The sequence below is a fragment of the Pseudophryne corroboree genome, chromosome 5 (assembly GCF_028390025.1).
Source record: "Pseudophryne corroboree isolate aPseCor3 chromosome 5, aPseCor3.hap2, whole genome shotgun sequence".
NCBI classification, from domain to species: domain Eukaryota; kingdom Metazoa; phylum Chordata; class Amphibia; order Anura; family Myobatrachidae; genus Pseudophryne; species Pseudophryne corroboree.
The window spans coordinates 212244415-212267908 of record NC_086448.1 but is presented as its reverse complement, the minus strand read 5'-3'; the positions used below and the strand labels follow the sequence as shown (position 1 = coordinate 212267908).

The following is a 23494-nucleotide window of genomic DNA, read 5'->3' as shown; positions in this document are numbered from 1 at the left end:
GGCTTTTGAAAAAAGGATTTATCGGTAAGTACCAAAATCCTCCTATCTGCCACACCTGCAGTGTACATGGTTTTGCCCAACTGCTAACAAATTTGCTGCTGTGATCAACTCTGAATTACCCCCAATATATCTACTGCGGAATCTGTTGAATATGATGTCACAAATAGGTTGGCATATTCAAACTGGTTTGCTTGGCGGACGATTGGTGCATATGCACAATCCACCAGCCAAGTGTGTACCCAGCTTTTAAGAATACAGAAGCATTATTTATCATGATTGTTTACAAACACTGTTTATAGATCTAAAAATACAAATTAACTCCAGTGAGCGTTACTAGAGGATTGCAGTCAGCACTCCACTGCAGTACAAGGAATGAAATATATGAAGAGTTCCATTTCAGAATTAGAAGCAATGATCCACATACGTATCGCTAAATAAAAGATGATTTGGATATTCTCAGCTACAGATGTTCTTTGTCATCCCTGCACGCATCGCGGTAGCAAGTACACTCAACCGGGTGTGAATAGTCACACCCGTGATCGCACAGTATATTTCATATGTATTGTGGGTGCACATAAATGGGCACCCTTGCTGCAGAAACTAATTGCTGTTGTGATACACCTATGATCAACGTAGACACATCTGTAGATATATAGGGTAGAAATTTCCTCCCACACTCCGGTAGTAGCAACAAAACCACAAGCGGGAAGAGTGCAGTTATTAAATTCACCCATGTATATGTAAGGCTCCATTTTATGCCAAGCATCAGATGTATGATGTCCTCACATTTTTGTTTAGAATACTCTGGTGTAAAGAGGAGTAAAATGATTGCAAGGCGTCAAGTGCTTCTAGCTAGGCAAACAACCCCTCCACACATGGTATGGTGTTCTTGTGGTTATGCAATGTTAAGTTTTTAAGAAATGTGACATTGGGGCAGATGTATTAAGCCTGGAGAAGTGATAAAGCCGTGATTAGTGTAAGGTGATAACTCACCAGCCAGTCAGCTCCAATATATAAATTTACAGTTAGGCGCTAATTGGCTGGTGCGTTATCACCTTGCACTAATCACTGCTTTATCACTTCTCTAGGCTTAATACATCTGCCCCATTGTATGTTAAGAACAAACAATTCCTCTGTGATGTTGTCGCCGTACTTGTGTAGTCTCTTCCTTATTGTAGCGTTACAGATTGTACCATTTACCTGGGATGATTGTCAATTGTCTCCAGCTGTAAATCTGAAGGTAGATTCTGAGAGATTTTTTTCCAGATTTTAAATTCCCCAGTACCCCAATCTCCCAATTTGTGCCTATACATTAATAACAGATATTTCATGTTGGACAACATGATTTAACCATCCCAATCTACTTTTAGTCTGAATCCACGATCTGTGAAGCCCATACATTGCGGATTTATTTGCACAATTATCTGCAAATTGGCGAATTGCCCCAATCGACTGCTGATGTGTAGAGGTCACTATAGGATGGTTTATGCCATTGTTTATAAGGAATTGTAAATACTTTCTAGACTGCAAGCAACTGAGCTAATTGCAGATGTCCTTACTCCTTGGTGGGGTGTCACCGCAAACCTGTTTTTGCTTTTATATAGAGGTGGTAGTAATTCCTGATTAAATAATGAGGTGCAAATTAAACCTGGTAAGGGTTATTTATCAATGAGATTAGATTTTTTTATTTCTTTTTAAAGCTTTCGAGATAACTAGATAAAATATGAATAATATTTCTCGACTTGTACACATCTGCAATATACTGAAGTATAGTTAAAAAAAAAAAAAAAAAAAGATACACTATCTTCCAGGGTTGGAACAAACAAACAAAAAAAAACAATTTTTTTTTTTTACACAAATGAAAAAACGTTTTGTTTTTTTTTTTGGTTTTTTTTTTAAGCCAGGTTGTTGTTGTAGTTTTTTGTTTTTTGTTGTTTTTTTTTTTTTTTTACATTAATGCAGTGGTTCCCAAACTGTGTGCCGTGGCATCCTGGGGTGCTTCGGGACACTTGCAGGGGTGCCTCGGGTTGGTGGTCCAGAACCAATTCAAATTATGGTGGCTGCCAATCATAAAATATATTGACACCTAAGGATGACATATAAAGACAATTTACTTAATTTTATATTTCTTTCTAAATTTTTCAATAAACTATTGGTTTAGGGGTGCCATGAAAAAAATTCTGATACTCTAGGGTGCCTTGATTCAAAAAAAGTTTGGGAACCACTGCATTAATGTATTAGTGTAAAAAAAACAACCAGGTTCTAATGCTTTCTAACATTATTAATGTTAGGCTTTGATTTATTTTATATACACTGCTCAAAAAAATAAAGGGAACACTAAAATAACACATCCTAGATCTGAATGAATGAAATATTCTTATTAAATACTTTGTTCTTTACATAGTTGAATGTGCTAACATAATCACACAAAAATTATCAATGGAAATCAAATTTATTAACCCATGGAGGTCTGGATTTGGAGTCACCCTCAAAATTCAAAGTGGAAAAACACACTACAGGCTGATCCAACTTTGATGTAATGTCCTTAAAACAAGTCAAAATGAGGCTCAGTAGTGTGTGTGGCCTCCATGTGCCTGTATGACCTCCCTACAACCCACACAAGTGGCTCAGGTAGTGCAGCTCATCCAGGATGGCACATCAATGCGAGCTGTGGCAAGGAGGTTTGCTGTGTCTGTCAGCGTAGTGTCCAGAGTATGGAGGCGCTACCAGGAGACAGGCCAGTACATCAGGAGACGTGGAGGAGGCCGTAGGAGGGCAACAACCCAGCAGCAGGACCGCTACCTCCGCCTTTGTGCAAGGAGAAACAGGAGGAGCACTGCCAGAGCCCTGCAAAATGACCTCCAGCAAGCCACAAATGTGCATGTGTCTATTCAAACGATCAGAAACAGACTCCATGAGTGTGGTATGAGGGCCCGACGCCCACAGGTGGGGGTTGTGCTTACAGCCCAACACCGTGCAGGACGTTTGGCATTTGCCAGAGAACACCAAGATTGGCAAATTCGCCACTGGCGCCCTGTGCTCTTCACAGATGAAAGCAGGTTCTCACTGAGCACATGTGACAGAGTCTGGAGATGCCAAGGAGAACGGTCTGCTGCCTGCAACATTCTCCAGCATGACCGGTTTGGCAGTTGGTCAGTAATGGTGTGGGGTGGCATTTCTTTGGGGGGGCCGCACAGCCCTCCATGGGCTCGCCAGAGGTAGCCTGACTGCCATTAGGTACCGAGATGAGATCCTCAGACCCCTTGTGAGACCATATGCTGGTGCTGTTGGACCTGGGTTCCTCCTAATGCAAGACAATGCTAGACCTCATGTGGCTGGAATGTGTCAGCAGTTCCTGCAAGACGAAGGCATTGATGCTATGGACTGGCCCGCCCGTTCCCCAGACCTGAATCCAATTGAGCACATCTGGGACATCATGTCTCGCTCCATCCACTAATGCCACGTTGCATCACAGACTGTCCAGGAGTTGGCGGATGCTTTAGTCCAGGTCTGGGAGGAGATCCCTCAGGAGACCATCCGCCACCTCATCGGGAGCATACCCAGGCGTTGTAGGCAGGTCATACAGGCATGATGAGGCCACAGACACTACTGAGCCTCATTTTGACTTGTTTTAAGGACATTACATGAAAGTTGGATCAGCCTGTAGTGTGTTTTTCCACTTTAATTTTGAGGGTGACTCCAAATCCAGACCTCCATGGGTTAATAAATTTGATTTCCATTGATAATTTTTGTGTGATTTTGTTAGCACATTCAACTATGTAAAGAACAAAGTATTTAATAAGAATATTTCATTCATTCAGATCTGGGATGTGTTATTTTAGTGTTCCCTTTATTTTTTTGAGCAGTGTATTTCATTAAAACAAATTATTTTCAGCTTATTCCTATTACATCTGAATATATGTATAGACTAAACCTATTATTAATATATGCAAAGTACACTCAGAAATAGATGAAATTGGAAATAAAAATTGTAATTAAACTGAATAGTAATACAAATGAAAAATGCAAAAGCACGTTTCAGAGAAACACACACACAGTTAAGTATTAGCACTGGGCATGCCACTTGTATTAAAAAATTTGAATAAAAAACAATTTTTAGTACAATGTTGTTTTTTTTTTTTTTTAAGAATTCACGGTGCTGTGCCTGTACTCACAGCATAATAAGAAAACCAGAGTGGTTGTTTTTTTTAAACTCTATTTCTTTTTCATCCACTAGGGGTCACTGGAGTACTCTTGGGATATGGACGGGCTTCCGTAGGAACACAGCACTGAATATTTAAATTTAGTAACACTCCACCCCTCCATATCCCTGAGCACTTACTCAGTGTTTTTTCTGTGCTGAACGTGGCAACACATGCTTAGCTGAAGTCACGGTTTTGTTGAAGAAACTTTTATTTTTCATTTTTATTTTTATTTTTATTTTTTCTACTGTTTGACCACATCCCTGTCCCCCTTCCAAAAGGCAGGGTCAGGGATAGTGCAGCTGCTGATTGCAGCACGGGCGTGTCGGGCCTCTCTGAAAGAGCTCCCTCACAGCCCTCACATCCTCCTGCACTGGCTGGCCGGCGCTTACTGAAAAGCCCCGTCGGAGCCTCCGCACGTCTGCAGGAGTGAGGTATGTGAAACGGGGCGGTCAGCTCCCGCTGCCGCCCCGACGGGTGGAGACATAGTGCTGGGTGACGGCAAGGAGCGGCTCTCCTCTCAGCCTCCGGCATCTTCCCGCTCAGGCGCCCGCCCATTCCACCCCGCTCAGGCGGCCGCACGTTCGTCACAGACCTCCGTGCAGGCACCGCGGCTCTCTCCACTCAGGCGCCCGCACGTTCGTCACAGACCTCCGTGCAGGCGCAGCGGCTCTCCCCTCTCAGGCGCCCGCACGTTCGGCCACAGACCTCCGTGCAGGCGCAGCGGCTCTATCCACTCAGGCGCCCACACGTTCGGCCACAGACCTCCGTGCAGGCGCCGCGGCTCTCCCCGCTCAGGTACCCGCCCGTTAGGCCACAGCCTCCGGCCAGGCACCTCGGAACAGCAGCGCTACCTTGGTAGCTGACACGCTATATATAGGAGCCCACCGCTGGGACACACGAGGCACGTAGCGCTCTACGATACCCGCTGGGGGCCCACACGCTGCGCTGCCGCTGTAATAAGATAAACAGCCATTACAGGGGGGACATATCAGTGAAATACTGCAGCAGCAGAGGGATTGTTACAGTATAATCAGTGAATGCACTGTGATTATATGTATAAGTATAGCAGGGCAGCCATTTTTAACAGCTTCCTGTGTCTTCCTCTGTGATTCCAGAACGTTCCTGTCCTACATCTCTTCTCCACCGGAGGCGCAGGGGTGTTCGTGGGAATTTGGGATCAAATTTCATAGTACTGGCCACGTGTATTGCACTGGGCCAGATATATATACAGAGCCACCTTATTGCTATTTTACTGAGTCGTGCAGGTGTCTGTGTTTTGTGTATTGTATTGTCTGTCGCCATAATGAGTAAGGCACCAGCAAAAACTAAAAAGCATATTTGCAAAGTATGTGGCAGTGTGTTACCGGTTGGATCTACCACATGTAACGTATGTTTTGTGGATTCCGTTCAGAATACCATTTCTGCTCCGGTTTTGCAACCAATTTCATCACCGGACCCTCCGTGGGGTATGTTAGTAAATGTACTGGAGAAATTTCAGACTGAAATGACCGCTGCTCGTCTGGAGCGAGAAACGCTAAGATCTGAGTCTAGGGTGAGACCGCCAGAACTACCGGAGGCGTCTCAGCCTTGCGTAGGGTCCAAATCCATTTTGGGCAAACGGGATAATTTTCATATGTCTTATGATTTTCCAGTGTCTGCTATGTTGCAGTCTGACGATTCCATCCCAGACCTCACGGAACACGATGAGGGGGAGGAGGGCGAAGTGGAGTCAGACGGCGAGGATGTTAACAGTTCCGGCATTGATGATCTCATCAGAGCGGTACGGCAGTCGCTAAGGTTTCCTGAAGCTGAGCAGCCTCTCACCAATGATCAGGTCATATTTACTAAACGACGGAAGACGCCAGTAAGTTTTCCTGTGTCGGATTCTCTAAATCAGATGTTAGTAGAATCCAGACAGAATCCAGATAAACGGTTTTCTATACCTCGCAGATTTAAGTCTAGTTATCCGTTTCCAGAATCCGTAACGGGTACATGGGAGAATCCACCAATAGTTGATTCTTCAGTGTCGAAGCTTACCAAGAAATTAACCATACCAGTGCCATCAGCTACTACGCTTAAAGATCCGTCAGATCGTAAGATAGAAACTATGCTTAAATCCATGTATGTAGCAGCAGGTGTGATGCTAAGACCTGGATTGGTTGGCATTTGGGTCACTAAGGCGCTCATAATATGGCTTACAGAACTCAAATCGGCTTTACATGACGAAAACCTGATAATTCAGGTGAATCAAATGATTGAGGCTGTAGAGTATCTCTGTACAGCGTCTACTGACGTCTGTCAGCTCACTTCTCGTATTTCATCTTCGCTAGTTACGGCACGAAGAGCACTCTACCTGCGTACTTATCAAGCGGAGGCAGAGGTCAAACGAAGTATAGAGGCGTTGCCTTACGATGGCAAGAAGTTGTTTGGTCCAGAATTGGACGCATGGATTAAGGAGGCTACGGGAGGCAAGTCTGTGTTCTTACCATTGCCTCCACCTGCGCCAAGAAGAAGGTACGCTGGACCTTCGTTCAAATCCTTTAGACCTCAGCCCTTTCGAGGACGTGGCAGAGGATCAGCCACGCCAGCTAGACGTGGTCGAGGACGTGGTTTCCATCAAACCAACACAACTCGCCAAGACGCTAAGGTTACCGACAAGCCAGTGGCATGACGGGTTACCAGCCCATCTCGGATCTCCAATTGTGGGAGCACGCCTTCACACGTTCCATGGGGCGTGGTTCCACACGTCCGCGGAGGGCTGGATTCGCAATTTAGTGTTAAAAGGTTACAAAATAGAGTTCGACTGTCTTCCGCCTCTGCGGTTTTTCAAGACAGGTTTGCCTCTGTCGGACGACAAGAGGACAGTTTTGCAAATTGCCATTCAGTCCTTACTGGATTCGGCAGTGTTGATTCCGGTCCCTGTACACCAACAGGGTCAGGGTTATTATTCAAGTCTATTTGTGGTCCCGAAGCCGGATGGCTCAGTCAGACCAATATTGAACTTAAAGGGCCTCAATCAGTACGTAACTTACTACAGATTCAAAATGGAGTCTCTACGGTCGGTGATTGCGGGGTTAGAGACCAAGGAATTTATGATTGCGCTAGACCTCAAGGATGCGTACTTACACATTCCAATTTGGCAGCCTCATCAGAAATTCTTACGATTTGCAATACGCCAGAACCATTACCAGTTTCAGGCTCTGCCGTTTGGCCTGTCATCAGCGCCTCGGGTATTCACCAAAGTAATGTCTGTGATGATAGCTCACCTCAGATCCCTGGGAGTGACGATAGTTCCGTATTTAGACGATCTGCTCATCAAAGCTCCGTCTCAACAGATACTTACCCAACATGCGCTGCTAACTTACAATGTATTGGTTCACCACGGTTGGATTGTCAATTTCAAGAAATCACATCTGATTCCGTCTCAACGCCTTCAGTTCCTAGGTATGATTCTCGATACGGTCAATCAAAGGATTTACCTACCACAACAGAAAGTACAAATGCTACGCCATCTAGTACAATTAGTACTCAAACCACGCACAGTGTCGGTACACTTGTGCATTCGCCTGTTAGGCACAATGGTGGCAGCTTTCGAGGCGCTTCAGTTCGGGAGATTTCACTCTCGTCCATTTCAGCTGAACGTGCTTGCCCAGTGGTCGGGCTCGCATCTGCAGATTCACCACAGAGTGAGGTTGTCACCAATAGCAAGAGTTTCTCTGCTATGGTGGCTCAAGGAACACAATTTAACCGCAGGAAGACGGTTCGGAGTTTGCAATTGGATAATTCTAACTACGGACGCCAGTCTCAGAGGTTGGGGAGCGGTAATTCAAAATTGTCAGCTCCAGGGTCTCTGGGCGGATCACGAAAAATTGCTGTCAATAAATGTTCTAGAACTCCGCGCGATTTTCAATGCGCTACGACAAGCGGTGCACATGGTTCGCTCTCAGCCTGTCCAAGTGCAGTCGGACAATGCGACAGCGGTCGCATACATCAACAAACAAGGAGGAACGAGAAGCCGCATGGCAATGCGGGAAGTAGCTCGAATCCTCAATTGGGCAGAATACCACCAGGTGATATTGTCGGCCGTGTTCATTCCGGGAGTGGACAACTGGGAAGCGGATTATCTCAGTCGTCGGGATCTTCACCCAGGCGAATGGTCATTAAATCCAGAAGTGTTTCACATGTTGGTTCAGCGATGGGGTTATCCTCAGGTGGACCTGATGGCATCTCGACACAATCATCAAACGCCCCAGTATGTGTCCAGAACAAGAGATCCAAAGGCAGTCGCGGTGGATGCTCTCACTGTCGCGTGGCCGTACAGTCTGGTGTATCTGTTTCCACCGTTTCCGCTGCTCCCTCTGGTGCTAAAACGGATCAAAAGAGAGTCGCTCACAGTCATACTAGTGGCGCCTCATTGGCCTCGGAGAGCTTGGTTCTCGGATCTTCGAGGATTACTCGCAGACGATCCGTGGCCGCTCCCGATACGTCCAGACCTGTTACAACAGGGTCCTTTTCTTTACCCCGATTTAGCGCGGCTGCGTTTGACGGGGTGGCTGTTGAGACCGCCCTCTTAAAAAGAGAGGACATTCCAGATTCAGTTATACCAACCATGTTACGAGCTAGGAAGCCGGTTACGGCAGCTCATTATTACAGAATATGGCGTGCCTATATAGGTTGGTGTGAAGCTCGGAAATTTCCGACATCAGCTTTCAAGTTATGCCGCCTTTTGTTGTTTCTACAATCAGGCTTAGATGGAGGTTTGCGTTTATCTACACTAAAGGTGCAGGTATCTGCTTTGTCAATTTACTTTCAAAGACGATTGGCTCTATTGCCGTCTATACGCACCTTTCTCCAAGGTGTAATCAGGGTACAGCCTCCTTTCATTCCACCTACAGCGCCATGGGACTTGAATCTGGTTTTGGAGTTCTTACAGTCTTCATATTTTGAACCCTTACAACAAGTGGATATAAAGTTTCTCACTTGGAAAACAATTTTTCTCTTAGCCTTAGCTTCGGCAAGGCGTGTTTCGGATTTGGGTGCCTTGTCATGCAAGCCACCGTATTTGGTGTTTCATGATGACAGAGCGGAACTTCGGACGAATCCCGCCTTCTTACCAAAGGTAGTGTCATCTTTTCACATCAATCAACCAATAGTAGTTCCTGTGTTGACAGCACAGTCTGGAACTCTGGATGTGGTTCGTGCGTTACGCGTTTATGTAACCCGAACGTCTTCAGTTCGTAAGACGGATACGTTATTTGTTCTCTATGATGCTGCCAAGATGGGTTGGCCAGCATCTAAACAAACTTTATCCAGATGGATAAAACTGACCATACGCCAGGCTTACCTTCATGCTAGGTTACAACCGCCTACGTCAGTAACCGCTCATTCCACACGTTCTGTGGGAACTTCATGGGCAGCTGGTCGTGGGGCTTCTGCGACGCAGCTTTGCCGGGCGGCTACATGGTCTTCAGTGCACACGTTTGTGCGCTTTTACAAGTTTGATACTTTTGCGGCATCAGCATCTAGCTTTGGCCGCCTAGTGTTACAAGTGCCAAACTGCTCTCCCGCCCACGGGGGAAGCTTTGGTACGTCCCAAGAGTACTCCAGTGACCCCTAGTGGATGAAAAAGAAAATAGGATTTTGGTACTTACCAGGTAAATCCTTTTCTTTGAATCCATAGGGGTCACTGGACGCCCACCCAGAGCAGTTTACTTACTTGGGGTTAGTTCTGAGGATCTTATGGTAACACATTTTCACCGACTGGTTCAAGTTACAAGTGCTGGTTAGGGTGTCAACTGTTAGTTGTTAGTTGTCAGTAACGTTATGGGTTAACTTCGTTATTGTCAGTTATGTTATATGTAATACTCCATTATTAACCTCTCTTAATTCCTGTTCGGCTCAGTAAAAAACACTGAGTAAGTGCTCAGGGATATGGAGGGGTGGAGTGTTACTAAATTTAAATATTCAGTGCTGTGTTCCTACGGAAGCCCGTCCATATCCCAAGAGTACTCCAGTGACCCCTATGGATTCAAAGAAAAGGATTTACCTGGTAAGTACCAAAATCCTATTTTGGTTTAAACCAGCCAACCTTGCTATCTTTGAAATTGGTTTGCAGATGGTGTTGGGTTTTTTTTTTTTTCAAAATAAGAAATAAGGCATAAATATGATTGTGTATAATATACAATGTGTGTTATATATTCATTAGTGGGAATTCGATTGTTTTGGGGGCGTCTGATTTTCCTGTCTAAGATGGACTGTTTAGATGGCCAAACAATTGTCCATGTTCAATTGTGTTTAGGCACCCAAACACACAGGGTTTTTCTGCGTAAAACTGCTAAACATGTCTAAAGTCCTGCTTTGGTCGTCCAAACTACTGTAGGAGTAGGAAAACATCTGTACCAAATTAAAATTTTATTTTACTTTTTAAATATGTGATCATAATAAATATTATGCATTCCAGGTGGATGTTCCCTGTGGTTTTCAGACTTCATGTGGGGAGGAGCATGACCATTTTATATGCTTCTTAAGGCCCATACACACTGAGCGATTTTGAGCTAAAAGCCGCTCACTTTTGGTGTGTTGAGCTGCTTTCAGCTCAAAGCTGCCCAGTGTGTATACACAAGCGATGAGAGCTAATGCGCGCTCCCGCTTCATCGCTGGCGGCAGCCGTTGGTCTACTGGTATTACCAGTAGATGAACGGCGGGGTGAGCGGCTTTCCATAGCGTCCTGCTATTGGAAAGCCGCTCACCCCCGCTGACATGGCTGGGCAGGGGGGAAAAGCTCTCAGTGTGTATGCACTGAGTGATTTTCAGCCCAGCGATGTCAGCGATCATCGTTGTGCTTACACGCTGGGCAAAATCGCCCAGTGTGCATGCACCTTTACTCTTCTGATTGCAAAGTTCCTCGGTCATCTATTCTGTTTGCTTCCAATATTATTGAGCCCCAATTGTACATAACTAGTCTTTTGCTTGATGTAAACAATGCTTTTCAATTATGTCCTATATTACCTCTACCAACACATAATTGCAGATTAGCCAAGTATATTTGTTTTATGATTGTATGATGAATTTTTGTTAGGTTGAATGTTTTTCTGTAATCCTTTTTTCTTACACTCATCATTTCCATATGAAAAAATGAAATTATCAGGCTGTTAAAATTGAAAGTATCTCTACTGAGTGCATTTGAGAGCGAGTTCTAAGGCTCGTAATGAAGTGACATTCAGAGGATGTGCTAGCTGTTTATTGAAAGAGTTACAAATATTGTCATAAGTTGCGATACAAATGACTTGCAGAGCATTACAGTTCAGCTCGCACTCTACTGTGGTCAACAACAATCTTCCAATAGTATTAGTTTGTGAATATCCCCTCGAAATATAGCTATTGAGACATGACCAATGGTGTCTGGCTAATGCTTTCTGTCTTACTACACCACAAAATTGCATCCTTTCAATGTAGGCAGTTACAGAATCTTACAAAGGATTTTTATTTATTTTTTTATGATGTTTTTAGAGCCAATAATACTGATTATTACTAACTCTGCTTCCATGTAACGCTCTTCTATTTGGTCATGTAGTGGATTAAAAAGACCCTAGGGGGAATTAAATTCAGTGTGAGTACTCGGAGCTGTACCCGGTGCATTTTCCTACTTAAGTGCTGGGCAAGATTATAGCACGACTAGCCCTGGTTCACTGGTTAGCGCGGATTTACAGCTCAGACAATTAAATAGCTCCGGACACTCATCAGAGGAACTTGACAAACTTGCACCGTATAGAGTTCCCAAGCTAATGTGTGAAAATCTTTTTAAACAATTTGATACCGCACGTAAGGTTATCTACTTCATTACAAAGGTGCCATGCAGTGTATTTCTTCCCTAGGGTCATTGATTATTGTGCAGAGCACTTATCCATGTATACCAGTTAGTTAGTCTGACCATCTTCCTCAAGCCTTTCCATATAGATATAACACTGGCCACACAACTCCAAGGAACATGATCACTGAACAATTTCATTTGTTCATACCCGCATGTGGTCAAACAGAGCGTGATACAGTCACTTGCCCTGTTCTAAACCTTTTTTCCATAGGGCCTGTCCATACCATTGGAAAATAACCTCACCCAGGGTCACAGGATTATTTTATTGACACTATTGATGCAAATTACACATTCTGTGAAGGCAGCCTGGGTATTTTTATTTTACAACATGTAGTTTGCAAATGAATTATCCAACTGAGCGCATTCTATAACCATACAGGTACATTGTCCTCTCTCCCTCTATTTATTTATTATTTTTATTTTTTTTTATTTTTTGTTAAAGGCCTTTTCTAAATTGTAACTGTAAGGGGCCCTACACACTGGCCGACCCGCCGCCGAGCTGCCCGACGGCGGATACGGCCGACGAGCGACGCGGCGGCGGGGGGGCAGTGACGGGGGGAGTGAAGTTTCTTCACTCCTCCCGTCGCGCGGCTCCATTGAAGTGCAGGCAAATATGGACGAGATCGTCCATATTGGCCTGCATGCACAGCCGACGGGGGACCAGCGATGAACGAGCGCGGGGCCGCGCATCGTTCATCGCTGGAGCCTTCACACTGAAAGATATGAACGAGTTCTCGTTCATTTATGAATGAGATCGTTCATATCTTTCAAAAAATCGGTGTGTGTAGGGCCTATAAGAAGTAGAGGTTATTTATTCTGAACAATTTTTTTTCAATGTCTAACATTTATTTTTAATGAAATGTTCCCACTAGACCAGTTTTTTTAAGTGCTCAATTGGGGTAATTCAATTGTTAGCGCCGGCAGCTGTCACTCCTGCGCACTCAATTGTTTCTGTCTGCCGTGATCAGGTGTTTGGAAAGTGACCTGTTCACGATCGTGTCCAGTCTGGTTTTGCTGCTTTATGCGGCTAAACCAGACACTAATGGGCGCGACTAGCTGGTATCAATCACTTTTGATGGGAGATCGGTTTTGGTACAATCATCCCTGGTATATATCCAGATTAGCTAGATGTTGTCTTTTCACGGTATTAAGGTTACCAGTAGTTACCAACCTGCTCATATGCCAATTCCACTTGTTGCTACCAACAGCTGATACTTTTAAGTGAACATTTGTGTATGGTATTTGCCTGTACCTTATTAAAACTTATGTTTATAAACTGTGCAGGTTTTGCTAGGTCATGCTTATCTGCTCCCTATAGTCGTGATGTAGTTATGTGACCGGCGGTCAGGAGACTGCCTGTAACAATACCGACCCCCTACATCCCGCCTGCTCCAAATCCTGTCAGTTGGCATGCCGACTAACAGGGACTATTCCCACTCGTGGGTGTCCACGACATATAGAGTGGGATTAGAATGCGCTCGCCACCAAGTCCGCAAGGGACTTTGTGGCGCTTGCCATTCCCCGCTGGCATTTTGCGGCCGGGATCCTGGTCGCCGGTAAGCCATACCCAACCCCTATAGTCATCTGACAGCTGTACGTTATTGTGAACAGATTGGGCATTGTAATTGCTTTATATAATGTTGTGAGATTAGTTTACTCCAGGGAACAAGATCATGATAATGGGGATGGAGAAATAAACATGCCCTGCTATGTATCACTTGTATAGATCAATAGAGTTTGAGTATTAAGCAAACATGCAGCTCTAGTAATTGAATGGTTTTCGTTATTTTTCCCATTTATGGTCTTGGACTTGTCTTTAGGTTTTGAGCACAATCTATTAGTTTCTGAGCAGGCTATCCTCACAGGCTGTATACTTTTGCTTTAGTATGACTTATCAATATTGTTTATGACATACAATTGAGCTTTTAAACATTTAACCATTTTCATGTGTGTTTATGCTGGTACTAATGTCGTTAGTGACATTGTGGGGGGATTTCAAATGTAATCGCATCCCCGACCTCCCATCTAAAGTGACGGGAGATCGAGGGGCGTTATTCAAATGCCCTCATTTATCACCCCTGTTGTGCCCATTACACTCTGGTTTAGGTGCGCAAAGCACCTAATCCTGCTAAACCCGACTAAAGTAATGGGCGTGAGCGTCAAAAGACCCATTTGGCCGTCCAAACAGGTTTCTTTACATGCATTTCAGCTTGCTACCCAACAGGGGTAGTGAGCTGAAATTAACTTGACGCGCCCGTCAGCAGTACAGCGGGCAAGTAAGGGGGGGTGGAGATTTTAATCTCTCCCTATGAGCATTACAGTGCATTGTCATACCAGAGATTTCAGTCTGTATAATGCACAGCTGTTGCCACGGCAGCTATAAAAGGCTGGTGTTTGCCCTTTGTACACATGCTTGTACTTGTACAGGAAGGTCTAGCATGTTGTGGGTGCAAATTGTAGTTGCCAGTGTGCTAGGTGGGTGGTATTCATGTGACCAGCGGTCAGGAGACTGACAGTCACATGATCTTCCCCAACATCCCGCCCCCTCACTATCCTGGCGGTCAGCATGCTGACCAACAGGGTCTATTTCCCATAGATTGGGAATAGAACAGTGTGGTGAGCGCAGCTTGCTGCACTTTTGCCCCTCCCCCCCCTGCCGGTATGCTGCCAGGATCCTGGCGTCGGTATGCTGCCCGCTGGTCAGCCATACTACACCCTGCTAGGTCAGTATGTTCAAGGGTTGGAAAGTCCTATTACAGAAGTGTCATCATGCACTTGGCCTCATTGCATCATGCCGTGTGAGCTGCGCCAAGAGGTGTATTGTAGCAACATCTCACTGCAGACACCGCAAAACACCACTGAATCTCTACCAGAGATGCTGAGCTGTGACTACAAGCTCACAGGAAATAGTTTTAAATATGTATTTATTAAGTCTCAGATGAAGTACAACGGAACTTGGCATGAAATATCTGTGGCCGATGCATCGTAGCAGTTGAGATCCAACTTATTTGCACATAATGATGTACAAGGGTCGCATATAAAATTACTCAGTGCAGTCACGTTAAGCAGTTTTGTCACATCCAGTAGTTTAATTTCTGCAACTAAGATGCACATTCACCTGAAAGACATCTGCACAAGCCGACATACAAGGGACCTCGCTCGCCAAGAAGGGCGACTGTGACAGAAGTATAGGAGGACACATCTATCCTTCCACTACAACCAACAAAATTAATCTTGCAGCCAGAAATGGCTGCAAGTCATGAATACAGATGAGGCTCAGATCAGAGGGAAGTATGGACGGTGTAACGGTTAACATTACTGCCTCACAACACTGAAGCTCTGGGTTAGATTCCTACCATGGCCCTAACTGTGTGGAGTTTGTATATTCTCCCTGTGCTTGCGTGGGTTTCCCCCAGTTGCCTTCCACAATTCAAAATTATAGCAGAAGGTTAATTGGCGTGCCGACAAATTAACCCAAGTGTACAGTATGTGTGCATATACACATGTTGTGGCAGACTAGATTGACCAAGTGTATCTTATTTGCAGTCAGATTTTATGGCCGATATTCAATTGATATATCGCACCCGATCTACCGACTAAAGTGAATGGAGATTGTGAGGTGATATTGAATTGCCCACTGCGATGTGAAAAGTCCTGTTTGGATGCCCAAACGGGGGTAGTTAGCAGGGATGATATCACGCCCTTCGACAGAGAAATTTGAATAGCTGACGGCGGGCGTGACCGGGTGCGGGTGGAGGGGGTAAATGTTTGAATCTCGCCCTATGTTTCTATTAGTTAAGCTGGCCATGCGCATAAAGATTTAGGGGGAGATTCAAATGTTTGAAAAGTCAGTTGGGAGTCTGTTTTTGTAGTTATGCAATGCAGTATGGATGGTGTAATGGTTAGCATTACTGCCTCACAGCACTGAGGTCATGGGTTCGATTCCTACCATGGCCCTAACTTTGTGGAGTTTGTATATTCTCCCTGTGCGTGTGTAGGTTTCCTCCGGGTACACCGGTTTCCTCCCACAATCCAAAAATATACTGGTAGGTTAATTGGCTCCCAACAAAATTAACCCTAGTGAATGTGTCTGTGTGTACATGTGATAGGGAATATAGATTGTAAACTCCACTGGGGCAGGGGCTGATGTGAATGGGCTAATATTCTCTGTGAAGTGCTGCGGAATATATGTGCACTATATAAATAACTGGTAATAAATAAATAAGACCAAAACAAACCTTACAGTGACAGCAAAGTAAGTTTTGTTTTAAGTGTGAATTTATAATGGGAAGTATGAAGATTTGTTAAAGAGTGGTGTTTTTTTGATAGTGGTTTGGAAATGATTGGCAGAGACTAAAGCTAATAAATTAATGATAAATTAAATGAGCACGTTTTATCTGGGGCAGTAAGATGGTGACAGCAGTTTTTGGATGTAGTAGCTGAATAGTGGTGTTTGTGGTAAATATCTGGTATTGGTAAATATCTTTTTAGTGTTTTTGTTGCTGCATTTTTATTTATTTTTATCTTAAAAAAGTTCCCTTTCTGTAGCGGCCTGTAAGTTTGGGTTGGACACATTTTGGTTTCTTTAAGAGCCATAAAGATCCAAATTTCACAGACTGATTTTTAATTGCTGCCTCGTCATTAATTTAGTTATGTCCTTGTCAGTCATTTTGCGCTGGTATTCTGCAATAGAGATTTATTGATATGTTGTTCTATTATTTTTTTAAGACTGCAATGGTCACCTATTCTAATACAGCCCTTTTTATTGTCAGCATTTACAGCCGAACAATACCAGCAACATCAACAACAACTGGCACTAATGCAGAAACAACAGCTTGCTCAAATACATCAACAGCAGGCAAATAATATTTCCTCTGCCAACACTTCACAGGTAATACAGTTATCCAGCATTATGTTGTGTAGCCAAACTATAGGTTTAGTTAACGCATGCACCAGGATTTCTTTCCCAGCTATTGTGGCGATCCTGATGGTTTAGAAGAATTTGGTTGTTTGGTAGTTGCTCTGATATGTAGTGGAAGCCATACAAAGTAAGATCAAAATCCATTGCTTTTCCTGGTATAAAACTTTTGATTCCTGTTGAATCGAGGAGGTTGTGGCTGGTTAATATTTTGTTTAGACCTATTTTTTTACAGCGCAGTTGCCTGGCGTTTGCATGTTGTGAAGTGGGCGGGGATTGAACGTTGGCTACACAATCAGATACTCTGATCTCGTGGAGGAGACCATCACCTGTCCACTTCTGTGATTTGTTAGTGAAGAAGGGTCTGCATGTGAGGCTCGCAGACTTTGGCAAGAATACATAGCTAGTGGAGGCAGTAGCTTCCAAAACAGTGGTATGGGGTATCTGTCACATTGACGTTTTGTCAGATGCACTTAGACACAAAGCTTCAATATGTTGAACTCTGATAAAGTAACTTGCCTTTCCTAAGATTGATTGCAGGCAAAACACTCTTTGGGTGTAATGGTCCCACCATGCACTTAGCCTTATTCATTCCTTGCATAAATGCAGCTCTGTGTATTAGAGAATGGAAACATTAAGTGCTGCAGTTTCACATAATAAGATTCTTGCACATACAGTACTCATTACCCTTACCGTTGCTGCAGTCCTAAAGCAGATTAGATATGATCGCTGGTTAGAGTGATTCACTGAGACTGGAGGGGGGAAGGTTCAGGGGAAATTTGCGGAAAAATTATTTCACAGAAAGGGTAGTGGACAAGTGGAATAGCCTCCCATCAGAGGTGGTAGAGGCTAAGACAGTAGAGCAATTTAAACATGCATGGGATAGACATAAGGATATCCCTACAAAGAAATAAGGATCAAATAAGGTTAGAGATAAAAAATAATATAAAAAAAAAAAAAAAGGGGGGGGGCAGACTAGATGGGCCAAGTGGTTCTTATCTGCCGACAAATTCTATGTTTCTATGATTCTGCAGCACTGAAATAGTTGTGATGTCACACTTTTCACAATATATTAACAGCTTGTTTTCCCTGTTAGGGTTTTGTTTCCAAAACATTAGACTCTGCTAGCGCTCAGTTTGCTGTTACAGCTTTGGTAACGTCAGAACAGCTGATGGCTTTCAAGATGAAGGAGGATGTCGTCCTTGGCATTGGAATGAATGGCATTCTTCAAGCCTCAGGTTAGATAGCTATATGTTTTGTTTTTTTGTTTTGCACAGAGAGACTTTTCTGATAGGTGTTCATTGTTTGTATGTTTTATTTTTTTTATAGGAGTATACAAGGGCTTACACCTCAGTAGTAATACACCTGCAGCACTCGTACACACAAGTCAGTCATCGTCGTCATCATCAACTGGTTCAGCCTTGCTACAGCCTTCCAATATAACACAGACTGCTAGTTCCCACAGCACTCTGAGTCACCAAGTAACTGCTGCCAATTCTGCAACAACTCAGGTTCTGATTGGGAATAACATCCGATTAACTGTACCCTCCTCCGTTGCCACTGTAAACTCTATAAACACCCTCAATGCACGCCATTTACCTAGGACTTTAAGTGCTGTTCCCTCATCTGCCTTAAAGCTGGCTGCAGCTGCAGCAGCAAATTGTCAGGTACCCAAGATTCCAGCAGCATCTTCTGTGGATGGAGTACCAAGGTAAATATCTCGTACACTTGCCACAATGTGTGCTCTGTTTGTTTAGTCATTGTACTTGTGTGCTTTGTTCTAGAGGGTACTCTGCTTTAGCCACTCGCATCAGCATTATGCTAGCTACTAATAGCAGGAGATATGTAACAGTGAATTTGTTAGCCATTAAAATTATACGGAGGGCAAGGGGGGCCAGAGTATCACGGAGTGACAGTGCAATTGTGAGTATTTAAAATGGATGGGGTGTAATTATAATGTTGACCACACAGCAGTGCATTTTACATGAATTGAGGGAGGCAAAGCCATCTCTGGCTTTATTAGAAATAAACAATTTAGTAACTGTTTTTGCCCCATCAAATTGACTCTGAATTCTGTGTCACCTTGCTAGACAACCCCTTCACTGTAGATGGTGGTAAGATCTCACAAACTGGGCCCTCTTCCCTCATGTACTTTGCTTACTTTTGCCATCACCACCTCCTCCTCCTTTAGTATTAGTTTGCAATCTGTGCCTCTAAACCTAGAGGTGAAGCTATGCTTCTGTCACTTGGGACAGTCTCAGTTTGGCGCTCCCTTAGTCTGCTACGTTTTTAATGTTCTTTTATGTTCTCATGTCTTAATATGTGCTTATATACCATCACTCCCTTCCACATGCCCCTTATATTCCATCAGACCCAACTAGATATGCCATCGAACCCTACCCACTCCATGAAAGGTGGAGGCGGTGTTGGCACTGTGTTAAAGTCCCCTATTAGACTCTAGAAGAAGGTGCAAACTAGAAAAAGGTTAACCTTTTGCACCTACCCACTCCATGGACTGCACCCTCCTCTCATCCCATTTAAGGCTGCTTCTGAAATTTCCTGGGCTTTTCTTCCAACCCCATCTGCCCCTGCATATACATGTACATGTACATGTACATGTGCTTGTTCTGCAGTGATCTCTATTACACTATTTGGCGATTCTCTGTGATGCACGGGACAGCTACACAAACTCAAACGACCTACTTCTCCAAGATACATATTTTAGTGGGTCTTAAGTTATAGGGTAAGGCAGTTGTTCTCAAACTGTTTTGAATCACGGTGCCCTAGAGTATCAGAATTTTTTTCACTGCACCCCCAGGTAAAAAAATGTTCTTACCGAGAAATTTAGAAAGAAATTTTAAATGAAGTGTATTGTATTGATATGTCATCCTTAGGCTCAGTTATGTGGTGAGGGGCAGGATTTGCTTCTGTTTGTCCATATAGTTTGATTGGCAGCCACCAGCGCTGGTTTTGCCTATTACCTTTTACCATAAATAATAGGAATTGGTCCTGGACCACCAATCCAAGGCACCCCAGGGTGCCATGGCACACAGTTTGAGAACCACTGGGGTAAGGCATTGCTACCAAGCAATTATGTTTTTTCATATAACAATTCCTTAACAGACCAGTTTAAAAGGGGGGGGAAAAAGAAAAAGTGTGTGATGCACGAGACTTTATGGTCACTTTCTGGAGAATCACCCTATTGCATCATTTTATACAGCCCTTTTCTCCTTCATCCATTAGGGGACACTGGTGCATATAGACAATGGGGTATAGATGAGTGGATAATTGCTATTACAGTTCTATTTGGCTGTATCCATTTTTAGTTTCCAGCTGGTACACTTCTGCATTATTTTTTTCTCTTTTTAACCCAATCTATCACCACCTTGACGTAGGGGAGGGGTTATTTCCTAATTCTTCTGCCTAATGCCATAGAGCCACTACACCCACAGCTGCTTTTCAGTCATTATTTTATACATACACCATATAATCTGTCTCATTAATGCCTTTTTTTCTTTTGTTGTAGGGAAAACCATGAAACAGAAAAGCCAGCATTGAACAGTATAACAGACAACACAGTAGCTATGGAAGTGACGTAGTTTCCACAGGAGTGGGGCTGCAGCCTTGGGAACTTGTTTAGGTGCTATGCATCAGTAGCATTATGAATGCAAGGGATGGTGGGAAGCGGCGGACTGCGTTTCCATGGCAGCTGTGGGGACTCGACAGCAACGCACATCTCTCATGCTTTGATTTCTTTTTTTCGTACTGTTAATAGGAAAGAATAAACATCTGTAAATTATGAATACAGCAATTATCTGTACAGTACTGCATATTTGTAATACCCTTGTATATATGTTACTTGAATACAGAACTGTTCATTTGTGATGCTTTGCACTGTGGGGGGTAAAATTGGAAACAAACTGCAACAAAGTAAGAGTGTGAGATTGTATAGAGATGAGAAGTGTCATCACATCATGTGCATGGTGCGGGACCTGCTGTTTTATCTATTTATTGTGCCGTGTTTACAGGTTTTTGTACACTGTACCTTCATTGGTTCCTGTGCTGTAGTAAATGTGTTAGGTAGCTGTGGACTCCTTGGTATTTTGTAAATGGTATAACATAACTTGGTTCCCCACTGGGTCCCTGAGTTCTCTGTGTATCATGTGAAGAAATGGTGACATACATACAGAATCTAAGTAAAAGGCATCATTTATAAATGGGGAATGTACTACTAGGATCTTCCTATCCTAATATCAGAAGTTACAAGATAATAATGAAGTCTCTAGAATCTTCCCATCCCCATTCACTTATACGCCATGTGGGTGATTTCCGGTACTTCAGGCACTAAGGTTTTGTTGCTGCTTTATAAACAAACCCTCCTGCCCCATCTCCTCCTACACCAAAAAAGTGTTAAATCAAGTATGCAAATGGAGTCCATTCAACTGGAGGGTTTTTTTTTATGTTGTCTGCCCTATTTTTTTTATTTTTTTTTTAGAAAAAAAATAGAAAAAACACTTTAAAAAATATTTTTTTATTGTGTAATTGTTAAAGACTTCATTCTTTACTTGTTCTTAAGGAAGTAAAAAAAAAAAGGATATAAGGGAGAAGAATGCAGTAATTGCTGTACGTGTATCATCATTCCAGTTCCTAGAACAGCCAGCTTTTTTCCTTTTTCCGACTCCAAAAGGCTGCAGATCCAGAACCACAACTTATCGGGTGCCTTCCTTTGGAAATATGAGCTCTCTTCTGTGAAGAGAACGGTACTGTACAGACTACTAATGCTTTGTCAGTACCGAAGTTTGAATGCCCTGTCCACCGGCATACATTATCCTTAACGTTTTTAATCCCGCCTGGAAATACATTGTGAATGAATTGTCACAAAATTAAACCCAGGGCATTACATGTTGACAAACAAAATGTGTGGTGATGTTTCTTTTTTTCTGTATTAATTTCTGCTCTAAGTTCATTGTCAATTTCAATTCAATGTTCTGCACTTGTTTCTTAAATGGAAGGAAAGAAAAGCTCCCACTAAATTAAGGAAAATATTAAAATACATAAAACTAATCAATGAGTGGTGTTTAGCTGTTGCTATGGATTTCTTTATTCATATATGACTGAGATCCAATATTGTGTCATTTAAAGCCACCTGTCTTCTGTGTGTGTGTTGTCCTGAGGTTATTCAACACCTTACACTGAGTTAGGCATATTGTTCTCCATTTGTTGTGATACTAGCTACCAATGTCAGCTGTGACTTGTAGTTCCACAGCAGCAGGAGAGAACGCCTTACCTAATCAATGGCTTAGGCAGTGTAAAATGTATAAAGCTTTGTGTTTCATATTTAAAGGTTTGTAAAATGTTTTTCCACAATCGTATTTGCAGCATAACACTGTCTTGTAGTTCTCTTTACACTGTGAGATGAGGGAACAAAACAGTAATAAAGTACAAGGAACTCTCATGCCTGGAACTGACCAAAGCTGAGTCAACCGATCTGTGATTAAATACGATTCAGAAATTCACAGATATACCGCGTTGCCCCTGCAGCACAGCAGATGCCTGATATATCTGCGCATCTGGCTGTGTGCAGGTGACCGCTGGTGACTGACATCACAACTGAGTAGGCAAATTCAAATGTCCGCCTAGCTGTGATGTCAATGCAGGCACATTGAGCATCTGATCAGTAATTGTGTATGCTTACCAGAATCGCCTGCTATGGTGGTCTGCATACAGGTCGGATAAGTGTGTACCCAGCTTTGTGATTGAGGAACTGCAATTTCCACCCATTCTTTGCACCAGTGTTTGCGTGCCATGTGGTTTAGTTGGAGCCATTGGTGAGCTGCAAGTTTTAAATTATTCCACTGATTTGTGTTTTCTCTGACGTCCTAGTGGATGCTGGGAACTCCGTAAGGACCATGGGGAATAGCGGCTCCGCAGGAGACAGGGCACATCTAAAGAAAGCTTTAGGATCACCTGGTGTGCACTGGCTCCTCCCCCTATGACCCTCCTCCAAGCCTCAGTTAGATTTTCTGTGCCCGACGAGAAGGGTGCACACTAGGGGCTCTCCTGAGCTCTTTGTGAAAGTTTTAGTTTAGGTTTATTATTTTCAGTGAGACCTGCTGGCAACAGGCTCACTGCATCGAGGGACTAAGGGGAGAAGAAGCGAACTCACCTGCGTGCAGAGTGGATTGGGCTTCTTAGGCTACTGGACATTAGCTCCAGAGGGACGATCACAGGTTCAGCCTGGATGGGTCACCGGAGCCGCGCCGCCGGCCCCCTTACAGAGCCAGAAGAGCGAAGAGGTCCGGAAAAATCGGCGGCAGAAGACTTTTCTGTCTTCAGATAAAGGTAGGCGCACAGCACCGCAGCTGTGCGCCATTGCTCTCAGCACACTTCACACTCCGGTCACTGAGGGTGCAGGGCGCTGGGGGGGCAGCGCCCTGAGACGCAATAAATCGATAGAAAACCTTTTATGGCTAAAATAAATGCATCACATATAACTCCTGG

At 43.7% G+C, this 23494-nt stretch overlaps 1 protein-coding gene across 3 annotated transcripts in view; it reads left to right on the top strand.

Moving 5' to 3' along the window:
• The window catches only part of EPC1 (enhancer of polycomb homolog 1), a 127579-nt gene extending 105522 nt beyond the window's left edge, over nt 1-22057 (top strand). For all 3 annotated transcript variants that reach the window (XM_063922080.1, XM_063922079.1, XM_063922081.1), the window contains exons 11-14: nt 16848-16966; nt 18090-18231; nt 18323-18704; nt 20520-22057. In XM_063922080.1, coding sequence (XP_063778150.1) covers nt 16848-16966; nt 18090-18231; nt 18323-18704; nt 20520-20592 — 716 coding nt within the window. In that variant the 3' untranslated portion in view covers nt 20593-22057. The remainder of the gene's footprint in view (nt 1-16847; nt 16967-18089; nt 18232-18322; nt 18705-20519) is intronic.
• Nucleotides 22058-23494: the final 1437 nt, after the last annotated feature.